General features: G+C 39.0%; 1 protein-coding gene across 1 annotated transcript; it reads right to left on the bottom strand.

The window, feature by feature from the left end:
• Positions 1-533: 533 nt before the first annotated feature.
• Positions 534-20796, bottom strand: LOC148407438 (uncharacterized). Its single transcript, XM_088403965.1, has 30 exons — positions 20712-20796; positions 19789-19818; positions 18781-18927; positions 18511-18672; positions 17588-17617; positions 16580-16726; positions 16310-16471; positions 15388-15417; positions 14380-14526; positions 14110-14271; positions 13188-13217; positions 12179-12325; positions 11909-12070; positions 10988-11017; positions 9980-10126; positions 9710-9871; positions 8788-8817; positions 7780-7926; positions 7510-7671; positions 6588-6617; positions 5580-5726; positions 5310-5471; positions 4389-4418; positions 3381-3527; positions 3111-3272; positions 2881-2964; positions 1419-1565; positions 1149-1310; positions 901-1014; positions 534-574 (listed from the first exon to the last, which is right to left on the bottom strand). Exons 1-30 carry the CDS (start codon positions 20794-20796, stop codon positions 534-536), a joined length of 3345 nt encoding a protein of 1114 aa, XP_088260091.1.
• Between the last annotated feature and the right edge of the window lie 3390 nt (positions 20797-24186).

Below are 24186 nucleotides of genomic sequence, written 5' to 3'. Positions count from 1 at the left end.
ATGGGCCAACCGGTATGTGCAGCGTTTGCTTCACTTAACAGCTGTTGAACCGTAGTTACTGTGCTAAGCTAACGATAGCGCAGCATTGTCAGCACAATATTTAACACGGTCTCGGCCACTTGATTGCGACATTGAAACTTTCATTTTTTGGCAGGCGAGTATTGCCTCAAAGCGCCGCTCCCCTCCCCTCCCCTCCCCGGTCCCCAATATAAATCTAAGGCGTTGACCGGTCCGTGGTGATCAAAAGGTTGGCGACCACTGATCCAAGGTATACTTCTGTGGTATTGCCAATAGGAGTATGTCTGGTTTTGCCGATGATGCATCTCAGTTTCCAGGTTCGAGCCATTATCTTCTTTTTGTGTAGTTCGATAAACATAATTTAGGCATTTCAGGGAATTTCAGTGTTTGCATTGTTCAATTTTTTACGTCAATTTTTACACTTTGACTGCAAATGAATATGGACCATATCGGTCGTTCTCTCGTCTGCACCAATAACAACTATCATTTTCCTGAGTATGCTCTGCATCACTTCATTAAGATCCAACCACAAATTTTTCCTTCTCCACTATGCATCCTACATGTCGGGCATACCCATTGACAACAATGAACATCGCACATTCTATTTCTAGCTCAGACTCATAACTCTATCAGATACTCTTTTAACTCCAGATAATTGCTAACTCCTTCAAGATAGCACCTACTTGGGACTCAACCGATCCGATGTGGAAGTCATAGGATTGATTCATATACTGTATTTGGCAAAAGTTCTACATCGGATGCCCTTCCAGACACAAACATCTGTATTTATCCAGGCATGGGACCGGCACAAACAGGCACTGGCTTGTACCCCTTTAGGAGCTACATTATAGGTAAGAGAGAAAAATGAATTGAATTCTGTACTGAGTGTCTCAGATACTTTACTTTGTGTTGATGATATTGTTGTTATTGTTGTTGTTGGTGATGACGTTGATGTCGGTGGTGATGTTGTGTTTGAGACACATGGAGGCACCACATCTGTGGAAAAAATGAAAATCATTCTTATTCACAGTGAACATTTAATACATGACCATTTCATGATCATTACTAGCAAACATAATAACCAAATTGGTATTTTATCCTGATTCATGTGTCTGAGGAGATGTACTTACCTAGTTCACAATGCTGCCCATCTGAAGGAATTTTGTTGATGCAGTCACAACTTTGCGAACTGGAATTGCTACATGAACCATACATATCACAGAATTTACATGGCCATGAATATTCCTCCTCACACTGACACTGATCCTGTCCATTAAAGTCTGTAAAGCATGCTGGAAACAAATGACACAGCATCATTGATTAATTAACTAATATATCATTAAAAAACTCAAAGGCTACATGTGTTTTAAAAGGAGCTGATAATTGTAAAATACGGGTACCTGTGGTCAAATTGAACCTTGTCAGGATTAAATCATTAATGACGTTGAATGGCAATGAGGTATTTTCAACAGCTTCTCTTAGACTGTTAATAACGTCGCTTGGCTCATTGTTGAATGTGCGGATGTTGAGAACCATGTCCACTGACACTAAAAAAAAGCACAAGATACATGACAATTTACATCAAATACAGGCCTCATAACTTAAAAAAAAAAAAGTAGCATACAACGTCATTTGGCAGAGTTAGAGAACACAGAACAACTTCGAAATGACCTTCTGTTTAATGTCTTTGTATATGTGCCAGCCTTTTACTGATGCCATTTTGTTTTTTTACCCAAATTTCTATGTATTGTATGTAGCATTCTTATTTTAAATACACATTTTTGTAAGTATCTATTAGCTCGATTTTGGTTATTCCAATAAATTCTCTGGAGACTGAGAGTGATTTCTGCCTTTTCCTCTGATGCTATGCACCTCACTCTAGACGGGTGAATAACAGCCAAAAGGTAAAAGATCTTGTGCTTTCCCGGGTTGAGAAATCTTGTGACGTTCTAATCTCGCAAGGTCTCAGAGCGCAAGCAATTCGCCTATCCACTCGACCAACTACTTTACATATAACCTATATCATATCATTATTTTATTTTATTTTATTTTTGTTTTGTTGTTTTTAACATGCACATATTAAATACATTGAGCAACAAAAGTGAAATGTAAATGTGTTAAATATGACACCCCTTCAACTCCAAGAATCAATGTCTTTGGAACTTCTTAAATTGCACTACGCAATGCTTTCTATGAACTGAACAGGAGTCTCTTTAAACAATGAATTTACTGTTGACCCTTGCCATTGGAAGGGAATTGGTACTGTTAGAAAATCTGCATACTGTATAATTGACACCTATTCAAATGAATTGAGAGGAAACAAACAGTATTTCATTCATTCTCATTTTCAAAAATAATCTTCTGATTAATCGGCATTCAGTATTTGTTTTTTTTCCGCCAAGAATCAGCATAGACCCAAAATTTAATCTTTACCTCTTGAGCCCTGCTTATTAACAGTAAATACTTTTTACTGATACAGAATAGCACTTTTCTACTTCAGGTACTAAAAGTGCCTTATACTGACTCATACTCATTTACATGCGGATTATGCAGCAGAATGAGTGACTGGGCTTTCACTGTCATGATCAAGGAAACTTTGACATGGTCACAATAGACAAGGATTGAGCCCATGTCCTCCTACTTGGGAGACAACCACACACCACTTAACCATGCTGTTATCTCAAAACCGGACACACCAACTAATTATTGAGACCAATGACTCACAAAACTCAGAAGTGCAACAAACAGGACACCAAGTATGCTCAACACTCTGTTAAATGACATTGGCTAGTAGCCGCTTGGGGCTACATTATAGATAAGAGAAAAACATGAATTCTGTACTGTATGTCTCAGATACTTTACTTTGTTTTGATGGTGGTGGTCCTGGTGGTGATGATGTTGTTGAGGGTGTTGAGGTTGTGCTTGAGAGACATGGAGTTGGGACATCTGGAGAATCAACGTGAAAATCATTCTTATTCACAGTGAACACAGTGAACATTTAAAACATGACCATTTCATGATCATTACTAGCCAACGTAAGAGCCAAATTGCTGGTTATATCCTGATGCATGTGTCTGAGGAGATGTACTTACCTAGTTCACAATGCTGCCCATCTGAAGGAATTATTTTGATGCAGTCACAACTTTGCGAACTGGAATTGCTACATGAACCATACATATCACAGAAGTCACATGGCCATGAATATTTCTCCTCACACTGACACTGATCCTGGCCATTAATGTCTGTAAAGCATGCTGGAAACAAATGACATCACATTGTTGATTAATTAACTAACAGAGCATTGAAAAACTCCAAGGCCAGGCGTGTTTTAATAGGAGCTGATACACGTAAAATACATTTACCTGTGGTCAAATTGAACCTTGTCAGTTTTAAATCATTATTGATGTTGAATGGCAAAGAGGTATTTTCAACAGCTTCTCTTAGACTATTAATGAGCTCGCTTGACTCATTGTTGATTGTGCGGATGTTGAGAACCATGTCCACTGACGCTAAAAAAAAGCACAAGATACATGACAATTTACATCAAATGTAGGCCTCATCACTTACTGACAAGGATCTTCTGTCCATTTTCAAAACGCATCTCATTTGTGTTAGCTCTATTTTGGTTCTTTTAAACAATTCTTTGAAAGCTGAGAGTGATTTCTTCTTCTTCCTCTTATGTTATGAACCTTCCTGTATATGGGTGTGTAACAGCCAAAGGGAAAAAGATCTTGTGCTTTGCCGGGTTGATCTTTCTTCCCATTGTCCGTTGATCCAATTTACAGCATTTATATGGTCAGATTCTGATTAATCTGAATCAGTCTCACAATTTTTCAGTCAATACTGATAGATTGAACAACGTTTGATTTGCGGCATTTTCTTGGTCAGATTCTGAGTCAAACTCGCAAACTTCCAGAGTCAATACTTCTGTACTATTCAGTATCAGCATTGACTCTGGAAAATTGTGGAACTGACACAAATCTGTCAAAATGTGACCGAGAAAATGCCACACACTGAATTGGAGACAATGAATGCAAAGCTGTCAACAATGTTGTGTTACGTTTCTGCCCCGTGTTTACAATTCTGACTGTAAGCATGTCTTGACAAAAAGCTTCCTCAAGGTATTTTCACAACCAGCAAAACAAAAACAAAAGCTGCTTGAATATTTGGCTGCATTTTCCTCAATGCAATTTTTTTTTTTCCTTCTGAGCACCACAGATATACTTTCAGGCAACCGTAACTTGACCCTTACTACTTCCAGGCAATCATATCTTGACCCTTACTCAAAAGACTCAGCATTGAACCATATTTGCTTCGAAGACTGAATAACATGACATTGGGAACAGTGGACAAAGGTTTTTATACAATACCTTCAAGTGTTCGTGGACATGGGTTGACGCCTGTGGAGCAAATTCAAAAACATATTTAAATTTCATTATATTAAAAGTAAAAAAAGGTTTATGTTCATTTTTATCCATCCGTTTGCTTTCTATTGTTCTTTTTGTCAATGGGATTACAGGAGATATTGGGATTACAGGAGAGTTTGACACATTTTTATCTGAGGGGGAAAGAGGCAATGGACTTGGATTTTCACTTATTTTCTACCTTGGGTACTCAAAGCGCTTTACACTAACTAGTCATTTACCATCAGATGTAACTGAGGGTTCAGTGTCTTGCTCAAGGACACTTGGACATGGTTTTGATGCTCGGGGGATCGAATCCACAGCCTCCCAACTGGGAGACGACCACTCTACCGCCGAACCATGCCGCTGCAGTGTAAACTCTGAACTGTTTGTAAAGCGCTGAGGGTTCATCAAATACTTTTTCTCCGATGCAGAAATAGTCCTGGTGTAAGAGACTTGTCTTCGATCTAATGGCAGACTGTTTTACAATTAAAAAAAAAAAGTAACAGCTGCAGTCAAGTTGATCATCTAAATCAGTGCTTCTTAACCTGGGTTCGATCGAACCCTAGGGGTTCGGTGAGTCGGTCCCAGGGGTTCGGTGGAGCCTCCGCCGCAGAGGTCCACCCCTCAGTCTAGTCTGCAGTTAGTGGGCACAGTCATTGAAAGCGTCCTGCTCTGACATTTCCTACCATGCACTGTGTTGGTTTTGTTATTTGAACAAGGTGATTTTAATGCACAATACATTTTGTGCACCAGTAAAAAAAAAACAATCAGATATTAATTATTTTTTTTTACTAAAGAAGGGTTCCGTGAATGAGCATATGAAACTGGTGGGGTTCAGTGCCTCCAACAAGGTTAAGAACCACTGGTCTAAGGAGATGTTCTTACCTAGTTCACAATGCTGCCCATCTGAAGGAATTATTTTGATGCAGTCACAACTTTGGGAACTGGAATTGCTACATGAACCATACATTTCACAGAGGTCACATGGCCATGAATATTTCTCCTCACACTGACACTGATCCTGGCCATTAAAGTCTGTAAAGCATGCTGGAAACAAATGACATCACATTGTTGATTAATTAACTAACAGAGCATTGAAAAACTCCAAGGCCAGGCGTGTTTTAATAGGAGCTGATACACGTAAAATACATTTACCTGTGGTCAAATTGAACCTTGTCAGTTTTAAATCATTATTGATGTTGAATGGCAAAGAGGTATTTTCAACAGCTTCTCTTAGACTATTAATGAGCTCGCTTGACTCATTGTTGATTGTGCGGATGTTGAGAACCATGTCCACTGACGCTAAAAAAAAGCACAAGATACATGACAATTTACATCAAATGTAGGCCTCATCACTTACTGACAAGGATCTTCTGTCCATTTTCAAAACGCATCTCATTTGTGTTAGCTCTATTTTGGTTCTTTTAAACAATTCTTTGAAAGCTGAGAGTGATTTCTTCTTCCTCCTCTTATGTTATGAACCTTCCTGTATACGGGTGTGTAACAGCCAAAGGGAAAAAGATCTTGTGCTTTGCCGGGTTGATCTTTCTTCCCATTGTCCGTTGATCCAATTTACAGCATTTATATGGTCAGATTCTGACTAATCTGAATCAGTCTCACAATTTTTCAGTCAATACTGATAGATTGAACAACGTTTGATTTGCGGCATTTTCTTGGTCAGATTCTGAGTCAAACTCGCAAACTTCCAGAGTCAATACTTCTGTACTATTCAGTATCAGCATTGACTCTGGAAAATTGTGGAACTGACACAAATCTGTCAAAATGTGACCGAGAAAATGCCACACACTGAATTGGAGACAATGAATGCAAAGCTGTCAACAATGTTGTGTTACGTTTCTGCCCCGTGTTTACAATTCTGACTGTAAGCATGTCTTGACAAAAAGCTTCCTCAAGGTATTTTCACAACCAGCAAAACAAAAACAAAAGCTGCTTGAATATTTGGCTGCATTTTCCTCAATGCAATTTTTTTTTTTCCTTCTGAGCACCACAGATATACTTTCAGGCAACCGTAACTTGACCCTTACTACTTCCAGGCAATCGTAACTTGACCCTTACTCAAAAGACTCAGCATTGAACCATATTTGCTTCGAAGACTGAATAACATGACATTGGGAACAGTGGACAAAGGTTTTTATACAATACCTTCAAGTGTTCGTGGACATGGGTTGACGCCTGTGGAGCAAATTCAAAAACATATTTAAATTTCATTATATTAAAAGTAAAAAAAGGTTTATGTTCATTTTTATCCATCCATTTGCTTTCTATTGTTCTTTTTGTCAATGGGATTACAGGAGATATTGGGATTACAGGAGAGTTTGACACATTTTTATCTGAGGGGGAAAGAGGCAATGGACTTGGATTTTCACTTATTTTCTACCTTGGGTACTCAAAGCGCTTTACACTAACTAGTCATTTACCATCAGATGTAACTGAGGGTTCAGTGTCTTGCTCAAGGACACTTGGACATGGTTTTGATGCTCGGGGGATCGAATCCACAGCCTCCCAACTGGGAGACGACCACTCTACCGCCGAACCATGCCGCTGCAGTGTAAACTCTGAACTGTTTGTAAACCGCTGAGGGTTCATCAAATACTTTTTCTCCGATGCAGAAATAGTCCTGGTGTAAGAGACTTGTCTTCGATCTAATGGCAGACTGTTTTCACAATTAAAAAAAAAAGTAACAGCTGCAGTCAAGTTGATCATCTAAATCAGTGCTTCTTAACCTGGGTTCGATCGAACCCTAGGGGTTCGGTGAGTCGGTCCCAGGGGTTCGGTGGAGCCTCCGCCGCAGAGGTCCACCCCTCAGTCTAGTCTGCAGTTAGTGGGCACAGTCATTGAAAGCGTCCTGCTCTGACATTTCCTACCATGCACTGTGTTGGTTTTGTTATTTGAACAAGGTGATATTAATGCACAATACATTTTGTGCACCAGTAAAAAAAAAAATAATCAGATATTAATTATTTTTTTTTACTAAAGAAGGGTTCCGTGAATGAGCATATGAAACTGGTGGGGTTCAGTGCCTCCAACAAGGTTAAGAACCACTGGTCTAAGGAGATGTTCTTACCTAGTTCACAATGCTGCCCATCTGAAGGAATTATTTTGATGCAGTCACAACTTTGGGAACTGGAATTGCTACATGAACCATACATTTCACAGAAGTCACATGGCCATGAATATTTCTCCTCACACTGACACTGATCCTGGCCATTAAAGTCTGTAAAGCATGCTGGAAACAAATGACATCACATTGTTGATTAATTAACTAACAGAGCATTGAAAAACTCCAAGGCCAGGCGTGTTTTAATAGGAGCTGATACACGTAAAATACATTTACCTGTGGTCAAATTGAACCTTGTCAGTTTTAAATCATTATTGATGTTGAATGGCAAAGAGGTATTTTCAACAGCTTCTCTTAGACTATTAATGAGCTCGCTTGACTCATTGTTGATTGTGCGGATGTTGAGAACCATGTCCACTGACGCTAAAAAAAAGCACAAGATACATGACAATTTACATCAAATGTAGGCCTCATCACTTACTGACAAGGATCTTCTGTCCATTTTCAAAACGCATCTCATTTGTGTTAGCTCTATTTTGGTTCTTTTAAACAATTCTTTGAAAGCTGAGAGTGATTTCTTCTTCCTCCTCTTATGTTATGAACCTTCCTGTATACGGGTGTGTAACAGCCAAAGGGAAAAAGATCTTGTGCTTTGCCGGGTTGATCTTTCTTCCCATTGTCCGTTGATCCAATTTACAGCATTTATATGGTCAGATTCTGACTAATCTGAATCAGTCTCACAATTTTTCAGTCAATACTGATAGATTGAACAACGTTTGATTTGCGGCATTTTCTTGGTCAGATTCTGAGTCAAACTCGCAAACTTCCAGAGTCAATACTTCTGTACTATTCAGTATCAGCATTGACTCTGGAAAATTGTGGAACTGACACAAATCTGTCAAAATGTGACCGAGAAAATGCCACACACTGAATTGGAGACAATGAATGCAAAGCTGTCAACAATGTTGTGTTACGTTTCTGCCCCGTGTTTACAATTCTGACTGTAAGCATGTCTTGACAAAAAGCTTCCTCAAGGTATTTTCACAACCAGCAAAACAAAAACAAAAGCTGCTTGAATATTTGGCTGCATTTTCCTCAATGCAATTTTTTTTTTTCCTTCTGAGCACCACAGATATACTTTCAGGCAACCGTAACTTGACCCTTACTACTTCCAGGCAATCGTAACTTGACCCTTACTCAAAAGACTCAGCATTGAACCATATTTGCTTCGAAGACTGAATAACATGACATTGGGAACAGTGGACAAAGGTTTTTATACAATACCTTCAAGTGTTCGTGGACATGGGTTGACGCCTGTGGAGCAAATTCAAAAACATATTTAAATTTCATTATATTAAAAGTAAAAAAAGGTTTATGTTCATTTTTATCCATCCATTTGCTTTCTATTGTTCTTTTTGTCAATGGGATTACAGGAGATATTGGGATTACAGGAGAGTTTGACACATTTTTATCTGAGGGGGAAAGAGGCAATGGACTTGGATTTTCACTTATTTTCTACCTTGGGTACTCAAAGCGCTTTACACTAACTAGTCATTTACCATCAGATGTAACTGAGGGTTCAGTGTCTTGCTCAAGGACACTTGGACATGGTTTTGATGCTCGGGGGATCGAATCCACAGCCTCCCAACTGGGAGACGACCACTCTACCGCCGAACCATGCCGCTGCAGTGTAAACTCTGAACTGTTTGTAAAGCGCTGAGGGTTCATCAAATACTTTTTCTCCGATGCAGAAATAGTCCTGGTGTAAGAGACTTGTCTTCGATCTAATGGCAGACTGTTTTACAATTAAAAAAAAAAGTAACAGCTGCAGTCAAGTTGATCATCTAAATCAGTGCTTCTTAACCTGGGTTCGATCGAACCCTAGGGGTTCGGTGAGTCGGTCCCAGGGGTTCGGTGGAGCCTCCGCCGCAGAGGTCCACCCCTCAGTCTAGTCTGCAGTTAGTGGGCACAGTCATTGAAAGCGTCCTGCTCTGACATTTCCTACCATGCACTGTGTTGGTTTTGTTATTTGAACAAGGTGATTTTAATGCACAATACATTTTGTGCACCAGTAAAAAAAAAAAATAATCAGATATTAATTATTTTTTTTTACTAAAGAAGGATTCCGTGAATGAGCATATGAAACTGGTGGGGTTCAGTGCCTCCAACAAGGTTAAGAACCACTGGTCTAAGGAGATGTTCTTACCTAGTTCACAATGCTGCCCATCTGAAGGAATTATTTTGATGCAGTCACAACTTTGGGAACTGGAATTGCTACATGAACCATACATTTCACAGAGGTCACATGGCCATGAATATTTCTCCTCACACTGACACTGATCCTGGCCATTAAAGTCTGTAAAGCATGCTGGAAACAAATGACATCACATTGTTGATTAATTAACTAACAGAGCATTGAAAAACTCCAAGGCCAGGCGTGTTTTAATAGGAGCTGATACACGTAAAATACATTTACCTGTGGTCAAATTGAACCTTGTCAGTTTTAAATCATTATTGATGTTGAATGGCAAAGAGGTATTTTCAACAGCTTCTCTTAGACTATTAATGAGCTCGCTTGACTCATTGTTGATTGTGCGGATGTTGAGAACCATGTCCACTGACGCTAAAAAAAAGCACAAGATACATGACAATTTACATCAAATGTAGGCCTCATCACTTACTGACAAGGATCTTCTGTCCATTTTCAAAACGCATCTCATTTGTGTTAGCTCTATTTTGGTTCTTTTAAACAATTCTTTGAAAGCTGAGAGTGATTTCTTCTTCCTCCTCTTATGTTATGAACCTTCCTGTATACGGGTGTGTAACAGCCAAAGGGAAAAAGATCTTGTGCTTTGCCGGGTTGATCTTTCTTCCCATTGTCCGTTGATCCAATTTACAGCATTTATATGGTCAGATTCTGACTAATCTGAATCAGTCTCACAATTTTTCAGTCAATACTGATAGATTGAACAACGTTTGATTTGCGGCATTTTCTTGGTCAGATTCTGAGTCAAACTCGCAAACTTCCAGAGTCAATACTTCTGTACTATTCAGTATCAGCATTGACTCTGGAAAATTGTGGAACTGACACAAATCTGTCAAAATGTGACCGAGAAAATGCCACACACTGAATTGGAGACAATGAATGCAAAGCTGTCAACAATGTTGTGTTACGTTTCTGCCCCGTGTTTACAATTCTGACTGTAAGCATGTCTTGACAAAAAGCTTCCTCAAGGTATTTTCACAACCAGCAAAACAAAAACAAAAGCTGCTTGAATATTTGGCTGCATTTTCCTCAATGCAATTTTTTTTTTTCCTTCTGAGCACCACAGATATACTTTCAGGCAACCGTAACTTGACCCTTACTACTTCCAGGCAATCGTAACTTGACCCTTACTCAAAAGACTCAGCATTGAACCATATTTGCTTCGAAGACTGAATAACATGACATTGGGAACAGTGGACAAAGGTTTTTATACAATACCTTCAAGTGTTCGTGGACATGGGTTGACGCCTGTGGAGCAAATTCAAAAACATATTTAAATTTCATTATATTAAAAGTAAAAAAAGGTTTATGTTCATTTTTATCCATCCATTTGCTTTCTATTGTTCTTTTTGTCAATGGGATTACAGGAGATATTGGGATTACAGGAGAGTTTGACACATTTTTATCTGAGGGGGAAAGAGGCAATGGACTTGGATTTTCACTTATTTTCTACCTTGGGTACTCAAAGCGCTTTACACTAACTAGTCATTTACCATCAGATGTAACTGAGGGTTCAGTGTCTTGCTCAAGGACACTTGGACATGGTTTTGATGCTCGGGGGATCGAATCCACAGCCTCCCAACTGGGAGACGACCACTCTACCGCCGAACCTTGCCGCTGCAGTGTAAACTCTGAACTGTTTGTAAAGCGCTGAGGGTTCATCAAATACTTTTTCTCCGATGCAGAAATAGTCCTGGTGTAAGAGACTTGTCTTCGATCTAATGGCAGACTGTTTTACAATTAAAAAAAAAGTAACAGCTGCAGTCAAGTTGATCATCTAAATCAGTGCTTCTTAACCTGGGTTCGATCGAACCCTAGGGGTTCGGTGAGTCGGTCCCAGGGGTTCGGTGGAGCCTCCGCCGCAGAGGTCCACCCCTCAGTCTAGTCTGCAGTTAGTGGGCACAGTCATTGAAAGCGTCCTGCTCTGACATTTCCTACCATGCACTGTGTTGGTTTTGTTATTTGAACAAGGTGATATTAATGCACAATACATTTTGTGCACCAGTAAAAAAAAAAAATAATCAGATATTAATTATTTTTTTTTACTAAAGAAGGATTCCGTGAATGAGCATATGAAACTGGTGGGGTTCAGTGCCTCCAACAAGGTTAAGAACCACTGGTCTAAGGAGATGTTCTTACCTAGTTCACAATGCTGCCCATCTGAAGGAATTATTTTGATGCAGTCACAACTTTGGGAACTGGAATTGCTACATGAACCATACATTTCACAGAGGTCACATGGCCATGAATATTTCTCCTCACACTGACACTGATCCTGGCCATTAAAGTCTGTAAAGCATGCTGGAAACAAATGACATCACATTGTTGATTAATTAACTAACAGAGCATTGAAAAACTCCAAGGCCAGGCGTGTTTTAATAGGAGCTGATACACGTAAAATACATTTACCTGTGGTCAAATTGAACCTTGTCAGTTTTAAATCATTATTGATGTTGAATGGCAAAGAGGTATTTTCAACAGCTTCTCTTAGACTATTAATGAGCTCGCTTGACTCATTGTTGATTGTGCGGATGTTGAGAACCATGTCCACTGACGCTAAAAAAAAAGCACAAGATACATGACAATTTACATCAAATGTAGGCCTCATCACTTACTGACAAGGATCTTCTGTCCATTTTCAAAACGCATCTCATTTGTGTTAGCTCTATTTTGGTTCTTTTAAACAATTCTTTGAAAGCTGAGAGTGATTTCTTCTTCCTCCTCTTATGTTATGAACCTTCCTGTATACGGGTGTGTAACAGCCAAAGGGAAAAAGATCTTGTGCTTTGCCGGGTTGATCTTTCTTCCCATTGTCCGTTGATCCAATTTACAGCATTTATATGGTCAGATTCTGACTAATCTGAATCAGTCTCACAATTTTTCAGTCAATACTGATAGATTGAACAACGTTTGATTTGCGGCATTTTCTTGGTCAGATTCTGAGTCAAACTCGCAAACTTCCAGAGTCAATACTTCTGTACTATTCAGTATCAGCATTGACTCTGGAAAATTGTGGAACTGACACAAATCTGTCAAAATGTGACCGAGAAAATGCCACACACTGAATTGGAGACAATGAATGCAAAGCTGTCAACAATGTTGTGTTACGTTTCTGCCCCGTGTTTACAATTCTGACTGTAAGCATGTCTTGACAAAAAGCTTCCTCAAGGTATTTTCACAACCAGCAAAACAAAAACAAAAGCTGCTTGAATATTTGGCTGCATTTTCCTCAATGCAATTTTTTTTTTTCCTTCTGAGCACCACAGATATACTTTCAGGCAACCGTAACTTGACCCTTACTACTTCCAGGCAATCGTAACTTGACCCTTACTCAAAAGACTCAGCATTGAACCATATTTGCTTCGAAGACTGAATAACATGACATTGGGAACAGTGGACAAAGGTTTTTATACAATACCTTCAAGTGTTCGTGGACATGGGTTGACGCCTGTGGAGCAAATTCAAAAACATATTTAAATTTCATTATATTAAAAGTAAAAAAAGGTTTATGTTCATTTTTATCCATCCATTTGCTTTCTATTGTTCTTTTTGTCAATGGGATTACAGGAGATATTGGGATTACAGGAGAGTTTGACACATTTTTATCTGAGGGGGAAAGAGGCAATGGACTTGGATTTTCACTTATTTTCTACCTTGGGTACTCAAAGCGCTTTACACTAACTAGTCATTTACCATCAGATGTAACTGAGGGTTCAGTGTCTTGCTCAAGGACACTTGGACATGGTTTTGATGCTCGGGGGATCGAATCCACAGCCTCCCAACTGGGAGACGACCACTCTACCGCCGAACCATGCCGCTGCAGTGTAAACTCTGAACTGTTTGTAAACCGCTGAGGGTTCATCAAATACTTTTTCTCCGATGCAGAAATAGTCCTGGTGTAAGAGACTTGTCTTCGATCTAATGGCAGACTGTTTTCACAATTAAAAAAAAAAGTAACAGCTGCAGTCAAGTTGATCATCTAAATCAGTGCTTCTTAACCTGGGTTCGATCGAACCCTAGGGGTTCGGTGAGTCGGTCCCAGGGGTTCGGTGGAGCCTCCGCCGCAGAGGTCCACCCCTCAGTCTAGTCTGCAGTTAGTGGGCACAGTCATTGAAAGCGTCCTGCTCTGACATTTCCTACCATGCACTGTGTTGGTTTTGTTATTTGAACAAGGTGATATTAATGCACAATACATTTTGTGCACCAGTAAAAAAAAAAATAATCAGATATTAATTATTTTTTTTTACTAAAGAAGGGTTCCGTGAATGAGCATATGAAACTGGTGGGGTTCAGTGCCTCCAACAAGGTTAAGAACCACTGGTCTAAGGAGATGTTCTTACCTAGTTCACAATGCTGCCCATCTGAAGGAATTATTTTGATGCAGTCACAACTTTGGGAACTGGAATTGCTACATGAACCATACATTTCACAGAAGTCACATGGCCATGAATATTTCTCCTCACACTGACACTGATCCTGGCCATTAAAGTCTGTAAAGCATGCTGGAAACAAATGACATCACATTGTTGATTAATTAACTAACAGAGCATTGAAAAACTCCAAGGCCAGGCGTGTTTTAATAGGAGCTGATACACGTAAAATACATTTACCTGTGGTCAAATTGAACCTTGTCAGTTTTAAATCATTATTGATGTTGAATGGCAAAGAGGTATTTTCAACAGCTTCTCTTAGACTATTAATGAGCTCGCTTGACTCATTGTTGATTGTGCGGATGTTGAGAACCATGTCCACTGACGCTAAAAAAAAGCACAAGATACATGACAATTTACATCAAATGTAGGCCTCATCACTTACTGACAAGGATCTTCTGTCCATTTTCAAAACGCATCTCATTTGTGTTAGCTCTATTTTGGTTCTTTTAAACAATTCTTTGAAAGCTGAGAGTGATTTCTTCTTCCTCCTCTTATGTTATGAACCTTCCTGTATACGGGTGTGTAACAGCCAAAGGGAAAAAGATCTTGTGCTTTGCCGGGTTGATCTTTCTTCCCATTGTCCGTTGATCCAATTTACAGCATTTATATGGTCAGATTCTGACTAATCTGAATCAGTCTCACAATTTTTCAGTCAATACTGATAGATTGAACAACGTTTGATTTGCGGCATTTTCTTGGTCAGATTCTGAGTCAAACTCGCAAACTTCCAGAGTCAATACTTCTGTACTATTCAGTATCAGCATTGACTCTGGAAAATTGTGGAACTGACACAAATCTGTCAAAATGTGACCGAGAAAATGCCACACACTGAATTGGAGACAATGAATGCAAAGCTGTCAACAATGTTGTGTTACGTTTCTGCCCCGTGTTTACAATTCTGACTGTAAGCATGTCTTGACAAAAAGCTTCCTCAAGGTATTTTCACAACCAGCAAAACAAAAACAAAAGCTGCTTGAATATTTGGCTGCATTTTCCTCAATGCAATTTTTTTTTTTCCTTCTGAGCACCACAGATATACTTTCAGGCAACCGTAACTTGACCCTTACTACTTCCAGGCAATCGTAACTTGACCCTTACTCAAAAGACTCAGCATTGAACCATATTTGCTTCGAAGACTGAATAACATGACATTGGGAACAGTGGACAAAGGTTTTTATACAATACCTTCAAGTGTTCGTGGACATGGGTTGACGCCTGTGGAGCAAATTCAAAAACATATTTAAATTTCATTATATTAAAAGTAAAAAAAGGTTTATGTTCATTTTTATCCATCCATTTGCTTTCTATTGTTCTTTTTGTCAATGGGATTACAGGAGATATTGGGATTACAGGAGAGTTTGACACATTTTTATCTGAGGGGGAAAGAGGCAATGGACTTGGATTTTCACTTATTTTCTACCTTGGGTACTCAAAGCGCTTTACACTAACTAGTCATTTACCATCAGATGTAACTGAGGGTTCAGTGTCTTGCTCAAGGACACTTGGACATGGTTTTGATGCTCGGGGGATCGAATCCACAGCCTCCCAACTGGGAGACGACCACTCTACCGCCGAACCATGCCGCTGCAGTGTAAACTCTGAACTGTTTGTAAAGCGCTGAGGGTTCATCAAATACTTTTTCTCCGATGCAGAAATAGTCCTGGTGTAAGAGACTTGTCTTCGATCTAATGGCAGACTGTTTTACAATTAAAAAAAAAAGTAACAGCTGCAGTCAAGTTGATCATCTAAATCAGTGCTTCTTAACCTGGGTTCGATCGAACCCTAGGGGTTCGGTGAGTCGGTCCCAGGGGTTCGGTGGAGCCTCCGCCGCAGAGGTCCACCCCTCAGTCTAGTCTGCAGTTAGTGGGCACAGTCATTGAAAGCGTCCTGCTCTGACATTTCCTACCATGCACTGTGTTGGTTTTGTTATTTGAACAAGGTGATTTTAATGCACAATACATTTTGTGCACCAGTAAAAAAAAAAAATAATCAGATATTAATTATTTTTTTTTACTAAAGAAGGATTCCGTGAATGAGCATATGAAACTGGTGGGGTTCAGTGCCTCCAACAAGGTTAAGAACCACTGGTCTAAGGAGATGTTCTTACCTAGTTCACAATGCTGCCCATCTGAAGGAATTATTTTGATGCAGTCACAACTTTGGGAACTGGAATTGCTACATGAACCATACATTTCACAGAGGTCACATGGCCATGAATATTTCTCCTCACACTGACACTGATCCTGGCCATTAAAGTCTGTAAAGCATGCTGGAAACAAATGACATCACATTGTTGATTAATTAACTAACAGAGCATTGAAAAACTCCAAGGCCAGGCGTGTTTTAATAGGAGCTGATACACGTAAAATACATTTACCTGTGGTCAAATTGAACCTTGTCAGTTTTAAATCATTATTGATGTTGAATGGCAAAGAGGTATTTTCAACAGCTTCTCTTAGACTATTAATGAGCTCGCTTGACTCATTGTTGATTGTGCGGATGTTGAGAACCATGTCCACTGACGCTAAAAAAAAGCACAAGATACATGACAATTTACATCAAATGTAGGCCTCATCACTTACTGACAAGGATCTTCTGTCCATTTTCAAAACGCATCTCATTTGTGTTAGCTCTATTTTGGTTCTTTTAAACAATTCTTTGAAAGCTGAGAGTGATTTCTTCTTCCTCCTCTTATGTTATGAACCTTCCTGTATACGGGTGTGTAACAGCCAAAGGGAAAAAGATCTTGTGCTTTGCCGGGTTGATCTTTCTTCCCATTGTCCGTTGATCCAATTTACAGCATTTATATGGTCAGATTCTGACTAATCTGAATCAGTCTCACAATTTTTCAGTCAATACTGATAGATTGAACAACGTTTGATTTGCGGCATTTTCTTGGTCAGATTCTGAGTCAAACTCGCAAACTTCCAGAGTCAATACTTCTGTACTATTCAGTATCAGCATTGACTCTGGAAAATTGTGGAACTGACACAAATCTGTCAAAATGTGACCGAGAAAATGCCACACACTGAATTGGAGACAATGAATGCAAAGCTGTCAACAATGTTGTGTTACGTTTCTGCCCCGTGTTTACAATTCTGACTGTAAGCATGTCTTGACAAAAAGCTTCCTCAAGGTATTTTCACAACCAGCAAAACAAAAACAAAAGCTGCTTGAATATTTGGCTGCATTTTCCTCAATGCAATTTTTTTTTTTCCTTCTGAGCACCACAGATATACTTTCAGGCAACCGTAACTTGACCCTTACTACTTCCAGGCAATCGTAACTTGACCCTTACTCAAAAGACTCAGCATTGAACCATATTTGCTTCGAAGACTGAATAACATGACATTGGGAACAGTGGACAAAGGTTTTTATACAATACCTTCAAGTGTTCGTGGACATGGGTTGACGCCTGTGGAGCAAATTCAAAAACATATTTAAATTTCATTATATTAAAAGTAAAAAAAGGTTTATGTTCATTTTTATCCATCCATTTGCTTTCTATTGTTCTTTTTGTCAATGGGATTACAGGAGATATTGGGATTACAGGAGAGTTTGACACATTTTTATCTGAGGGGGAAAGAGGCAATGGACTTGGATTTTCACTTATTTTCTACCTTGGGTACTCAAAGCGCTTTACACTAACTAGTCATTTACCATCAGATGTAACTGAGGGTTCAGTGTCTTGCTCAAGGACACTTGGACATGGTTTTGATGCTCGGGGGATCGAATCCACAGCCTCCCAACTGGGAGACGACCACTCTACCGCCGAACCATGCCGCTGCAGTGTAAACTCTGAACTGTTTGTAAAGCGCTGAGGGTTCATCAAATACTTTTTCTCCGATGCAGAAATAGTCCTGGTGTAAGAGACTTGTCTTCGATCTAATGGCAGACTGTTTTACAATTAAAAAAAAAAGTAACAGCTGCAGTCAAGTTGATCATCTAAATCAGTGCTTCTTAACCTGGGTTCGATCGAACCCTAGGGGTTCGGTGAGTCGGTCCCAGGGGTTCGGTGGAGCCTCCGCCGCAGAGGTCCACCCCTCAGTCTAGTCTGCAGTTAGTGGGCACAGTCATTGAAAGCGTCCTGCTCTGACATTTCCTACCATGCACTGTGTTGGTTTTGTTATTTGAACAAGGTGATTTTAATGCACAATACATTTTGTGCACCAGTAAAAAAAAAAAAATAATCAGATATTAATTATTTTTTTTTACTAAAGAAGGATTCCGTGAATGAGCATATGAAACTGGTGGGGTTCAGTGCCTCCAACAAGGTTAAGAACCACTGGTCTAAGGAGATGTTCTTACCTAGTTCACAATGCTGCCCATCTGAAGGAATTATTTTGATGCAGTCACAACTTTGGGAACTGGAATTGCTACATGAACCATACATTTCACAGAGGTCACATGGCCATGAATATTTCTCCTCACACTGACACTGATCCTGGCCATTAAAGTCTGTAAAGCATGCTGGAAACAAATGACATCACATTGTTGATTAATTAACTAACAGAGCATTGAAAAACTCCAAGGCCAGGCGTGTTTTAATAGGAGCTGATACACGTAAAATACATTTACCTGTGGTCAAATTGAACCTTGTCAGTTTTAAATCATTATTGATGTTGAATGGCAAAGAGGTATTTTCAACAGCTTCTCTTAGACTATTAATGAGCTCGCTTGACTCATTGTTGATTGTGCGGATGTTGAGAACCATGTCCACTGACGCTAAAAAAAAGCACAAGATACATGACAATTTACATCAAATGTAGGCCTCATCACTTACTGACAAGGATCTTCTGTCCATTTTCAAAACGCATCTCATTTGTGTTAGCTCTATTTTGGTTCTTTTAAACAATTCTTTGAAAGCTGAGAGTGATTTCTTCTTCCTCCTCTTATGTTATGAACCTTCCTGTATACGGGTGTGTAACAGCCAAAGGGAAAAAGATCTTGTGCTTTGCCGGGTTGATCTTTCTTGCCATTGTCCGTTGATCCAATTTACAGCATTTATATGGTCAGATTCTGACTAATCTGAATCAGTCTCACAATTTTTCAGTCAATACTGATAGATTGAACAACGTTTGATTTGCGGCATTTTCTTGGTCAGATTCTGAGTCAAACTCGCAAACTTCCAGAGTCAATACTTCTGTACTATACAGTATCAGCATTGACTCTGGAAAATTGTGGAACTGACACAAATCTGTCAAAATGTGACAGAGAAAATGCCACACACTGAATTGGAGACAATGAATGCAAAGCTGTCAACAATGTTGTGTTACGTTTCTGCCCCGTGTTTACAATTCTGACTGTAAGCATGTCTTGACAAAAAGCTTCCTCAAGGTATTTTCACAACCAGCAAAACAAAAACAAAAGCTGCTTGAATATTTGGCTGCATTTTCCTCAATGCAATTTTTTTTTTTCCTTCTGAGCACCACAGATATACTTTCAGGCAACCGTAACTTGACCCTTACTACTTCCAGGCAATCGTAACTTGACCCTTACTCAAAAGACTCAGCAATGAACCATATTTGCTTCGAAGACTGAATAACATGACATTGGGAACAGTGGACAAAGGTTTTTATACAATACCTTCAAGTGTTCGTGGACATGGGTTGACGCCTGTGGAGCAAATTCAAAAACATATTTAAATTTCATTATATTAAAAGTAAAAAAAGGTTTATGTTCATTTTTATCCATCCATTTGCTTTCTATTGTTCTTTTTGTCAATGGGATTACAGGAGATATTGGGATTACAGGAGAGTTTGACACATTTTTATCTGAGGGGGAAAGAGGCAATGGACTTGGATTTTCACTTATTTTCTACCTTGGGTACTCAAAGCGCTTTACACTAACTAGTCATTTACCATCAGATGTAACTGAGGGTTCAGTGTCTTGCTCAAGGACACTTGGACATGGTTTTGATGCTCGGGGGATCGAATCCACAGCCTCCCAACTGGGAGACGACCACTCTACCGCCGAACCATGCCGCTGCAGTGTAAACTCTGAACTGTTTGTAAAGCGCTGAGGGTTCATCAAATACTTTTTCTCCGATTCAGAAATAGTCCTGGTGTAAGAGACTTGTCTTCGATCTAATGGCAGACTGTTTTCACAATTAAAAAAAAAAGTAACAGCTGCAGTCAAGTTGATCATCTAAATCAGTGCTTCTTAACCTGGGTTCGATCGAACCCTAGGGGTTCGGTGAGTCGGTCTCAGGGGTTCGGTGGAGCCTCCGCCGCAGAGGTCCACCCCTCAGTCTAGTCTGCAGTTAGTGGGCACAGTCATTGAAAGCGTCCTGCTCTGACATTTCCTACCATGCACTGTGTTGGTTTTGTTATTTGAACAAGGTGATATTAATGCACAATACATTTTGTGCACCAGTAAAAAAAAAAAATAATCAGATATTTTTTTTTTTTTTTTACTAAAGAAGGGTTCCGTGAATGAGCATATGAAACTGGTGGGGTTCAGTGCCTCCAACAAGGTTAAGAACCACTGGTCTAAGGAGATGTTCTTACCTAGTTCACAATGCTGCCCATCTGAAGGAATTATTTTGATGCAGTCACAACTTTGGGAACTGGAATTGCTACATGAACCATACATTTCACAGAGGTCACATGGCCATGAATATTTCTCCTCACACTGACACTGATCCTGGCCATTAAAGTCTGTAAAGCATGCTGGAAACAAATGACATCACATTGTTGATTAATTAACTAACAGAGCATTGAAAAACTCCAAGGCCAGGCGTGTTTTAATAGGAGCTGATACACGTAAAATACATTTACCTGTGGTCAAATTGAACCTTGTCAGTTTTAAATCATTATTGATGTTGAATGGCAAAGAGGTATTTTCAACAGCTTCTCTTAGACTATTAATGAGCTCGCTTGACTCATTGTTGATTGTGCGGATGTTGAGAACCATGTCCACTGACGCTAAAAAAAAGCACAAGATACATGACAATTTACATCAAATATAGGCCTCATCACAAGTAGCATACAACGTAATTTTGCTGAGTTGAAGAACATAAAATACATTTGAAATGACCTGTTCAATGTCTGACAAGGATCTTCTGTCCATTTTCAAAACTCATCTCAAGCCACATTTGTACTCTTTTCATCTCTATTTTGTTTCTGTTAAACAATTCTTTGAAAGCTGAGAGTGATTTCTCCTATTTCCTCTTATGTTATGAACCTTCCTGTATGCAGGTGTGCAACAGCCAAAAGGAAAAAGATCTCGTGCTTTGCCGGGTTGATCTTTCTTCCCATTGTCCGTTGATCCAACTTCCAGCATTTACATGGTCAGATTCTGACTAATCTGAATCAGTCTCACAATTTTGAAGTCAATACTGATAGATTGAACAACCTTTCATTCACGGTGTTTTCTTTGTCAGATTCTGAGTCAAACTCGCAAACTTCCAGAGTCAATACTTCTGTACTATTCAGTATCAGCATTGACTCTGGAAAATTGTGGAACTGACACAGATCCGTCTAAAATTGACCAAGAAAATGCCACACTGAAATGGAGACGATGAATCCAAAGCTGCCAACAATGTTGTGTTACGTTTCTTCCCCCGGTTTGCAATTCTGACTGTATGCATGTCTTGACAAAAAGCTTCCTCAAGGTATTATAACAACCAGCAAAAATAAAACAAACAAAAACTACTCAGCAATTTGGCTGCATTTTCCTTGATGCAATATATTTTTATCCTTCTGAGCACCACAGATATACTTTCAGGCAACCGTAAGTTGACCCTTACTGAAAAGACTCAGCATTGAACCTGGGGGTCTTTGCAACTTTAGATGAATTTTCGAGCTATGGACACAAACAATTCATTTTTACACATTATTATTACTTGACCTCACTGCTGCCTTTGATACCATTCAACGAGATAAACTTTTGGAAAAATGTATGTTTTTGCTTTGTATATACAATTGCTTTGAAGGTATCGTGCAGCAAGATGCATACTACTCATGAAAATGGTGAGAAGAGCAGTGGCAACTGGCCAGTAGATGGCAATGCATTGGATAAAATTGAAGTGATGAAGACATTAAATGTAATTATCAAAATGTTTAGAAAAACAAATCTAAAAAAACTAATCTTCTGCTTCAAACATAAGATTTCCAAATACGGTGATCCCTCCTACTTCGTGGTTAATGGGGGCTGTCAACCCCCCGCAAAGTCTGAAACCCGTGAAGTAGGATATCAGTTCCTAGATTTCTATGTACACCCCAATATATCCGCAGTTACCCCAAAACAACCTTTTTGTTTTGTATTTTTTGCCTATTTTATTTCCCTTCTATTATTTAACATTACATTATCCTTATTAACATTATTGTATATTAATTAAATAACTAATATTACTTAGTTTGATGAGAATTTGTTCTCAGGACTGGTTATCTGCAAAATACCAGTGAAAGAGTACGCAAGTCATCGCGTTGAACTTCACATTTATTTTGGCTCATGTATGGTGTATCATGTAGTATCTGTTGACTAAAGTCAGTAAACTAACATATAAACACTTGCCGAACTTTAATCTATGAAGTTACTGTATTTTTAGCCGACATTAGCGGGTTAGCAACAACTACTAACTATAAAGTGCAACCTCTACACAAACGAACACAAACAGAATAAACACTCATCGCTTACTAAACATAGGCAGTAGCGTGCGTTATCAACATAAATGATAATAAACTATAACTATGAGCTTACGTTGTCATTCACTATGTCACCATAACGAGCTGAATGACACACAGAGAACGTAAAACAGGAAACGGAAATGCAACGCGACCCGACAAATTAAAAGCATGCATTTCAAAATAAGATAAAAACGTCACAAACTCTAACGCTTGAAGAATTCTTCACATAGTTATTAACTAATATGACTTCGTTATTTGATTAATACAGTACTGTATAATGTACTTTTTTGCTTTTTTTCAATTTTTGTACATTTTTGCACATTTTTTAAATGTTTTTTTATTTTGAAATATTTTTTAGTTTTCCTGGAAAAAAAACGCGAAGTACTGAGACCTTGAAATAGGTGGGATCACTGTACATCATTTGAGATTTAGATTTCCATTAAGATAACAAAAATGTAACTAACCTGTCGAGTTTATAAAGAATCAACTTCGTGGAATCACTTCAAAATCTTAAATCAAGAGTAGGAAATATTTTTTGATTTGATAATCATGACTACTATCTTAAACTGTGCAGGTACTAAAAACATCAATACGATGTTAGTCCTTCATATTTTCTTCAAAGATCCAATAACATGACTGGGAACAGTGGACAAAGGTTTTTATACAATACCTTCAAGTGGTCGTGGACATGGGCTGACATCTGTGGAGCAAATTTTAAAACATATTTAAATATCATTATATAATGTTAAAAAAATAAGGTTTATGTTAATTTTTCTCCATCCATTTGCTTTCTATTGTTCGTTTTGTCAATGGGATCACATGAGATTTTGGGACTACAGGAGAGTTTAACACTCTTTTATCTGGGTGGGAAAGAGGCTATGGACTTGGATTTTCACTTCTTTTCTACCTTGGGTACTCAAAGCGCTTTACACTAACTAGTCATTTACCAACTGATGACGCAGCATCAGGAGTAACTGAGGGTTCAGTGTTTTGCTGATGGACACTTCGACATGGTCTTGATGGTCGGGGGATCAAACCCACAGTCTCTCAACTGGGAGACGACCACTCTACCGCCGAGCCATGCCGCTGCAATGTAAACTCTGAACGGTTTGTAAACCGCTGAGGGTTCATCAAATACTTTTTCTCTGATGCAGAAATAGTCTTGGCGTAAGAGACTTGTCTTCCATCTAATGGAAAACTGTTTTACAATTAAAAAAAAAAAAAGTAACAGCTGCAGTCAAGTTGATCATTTAAATCAGTGCTTCTTAACCTGGGTTCGATCGAACCCAAGGGGTTCGGTGAGTCGGTTGGTTTTGATGCTCGGGGGATCGAAGCCACAGCCTCCCAACTGGGA

The sequence above is a fragment of the Hippichthys cyanospilos genome, chromosome 20, assembly GCF_059441005.1.
Source record: "Hippichthys cyanospilos isolate Australia breed blue-spotted pipefish chromosome 20, RoL_Hcya_1.0, whole genome shotgun sequence".
NCBI classification, from domain to species: domain Eukaryota; kingdom Metazoa; phylum Chordata; class Actinopteri; order Syngnathiformes; family Syngnathidae; genus Hippichthys; species Hippichthys cyanospilos.
The sequence above is the reverse complement of the archived record's forward strand: the minus strand, read 5'-3'. Positions and strand labels throughout refer to the sequence as shown.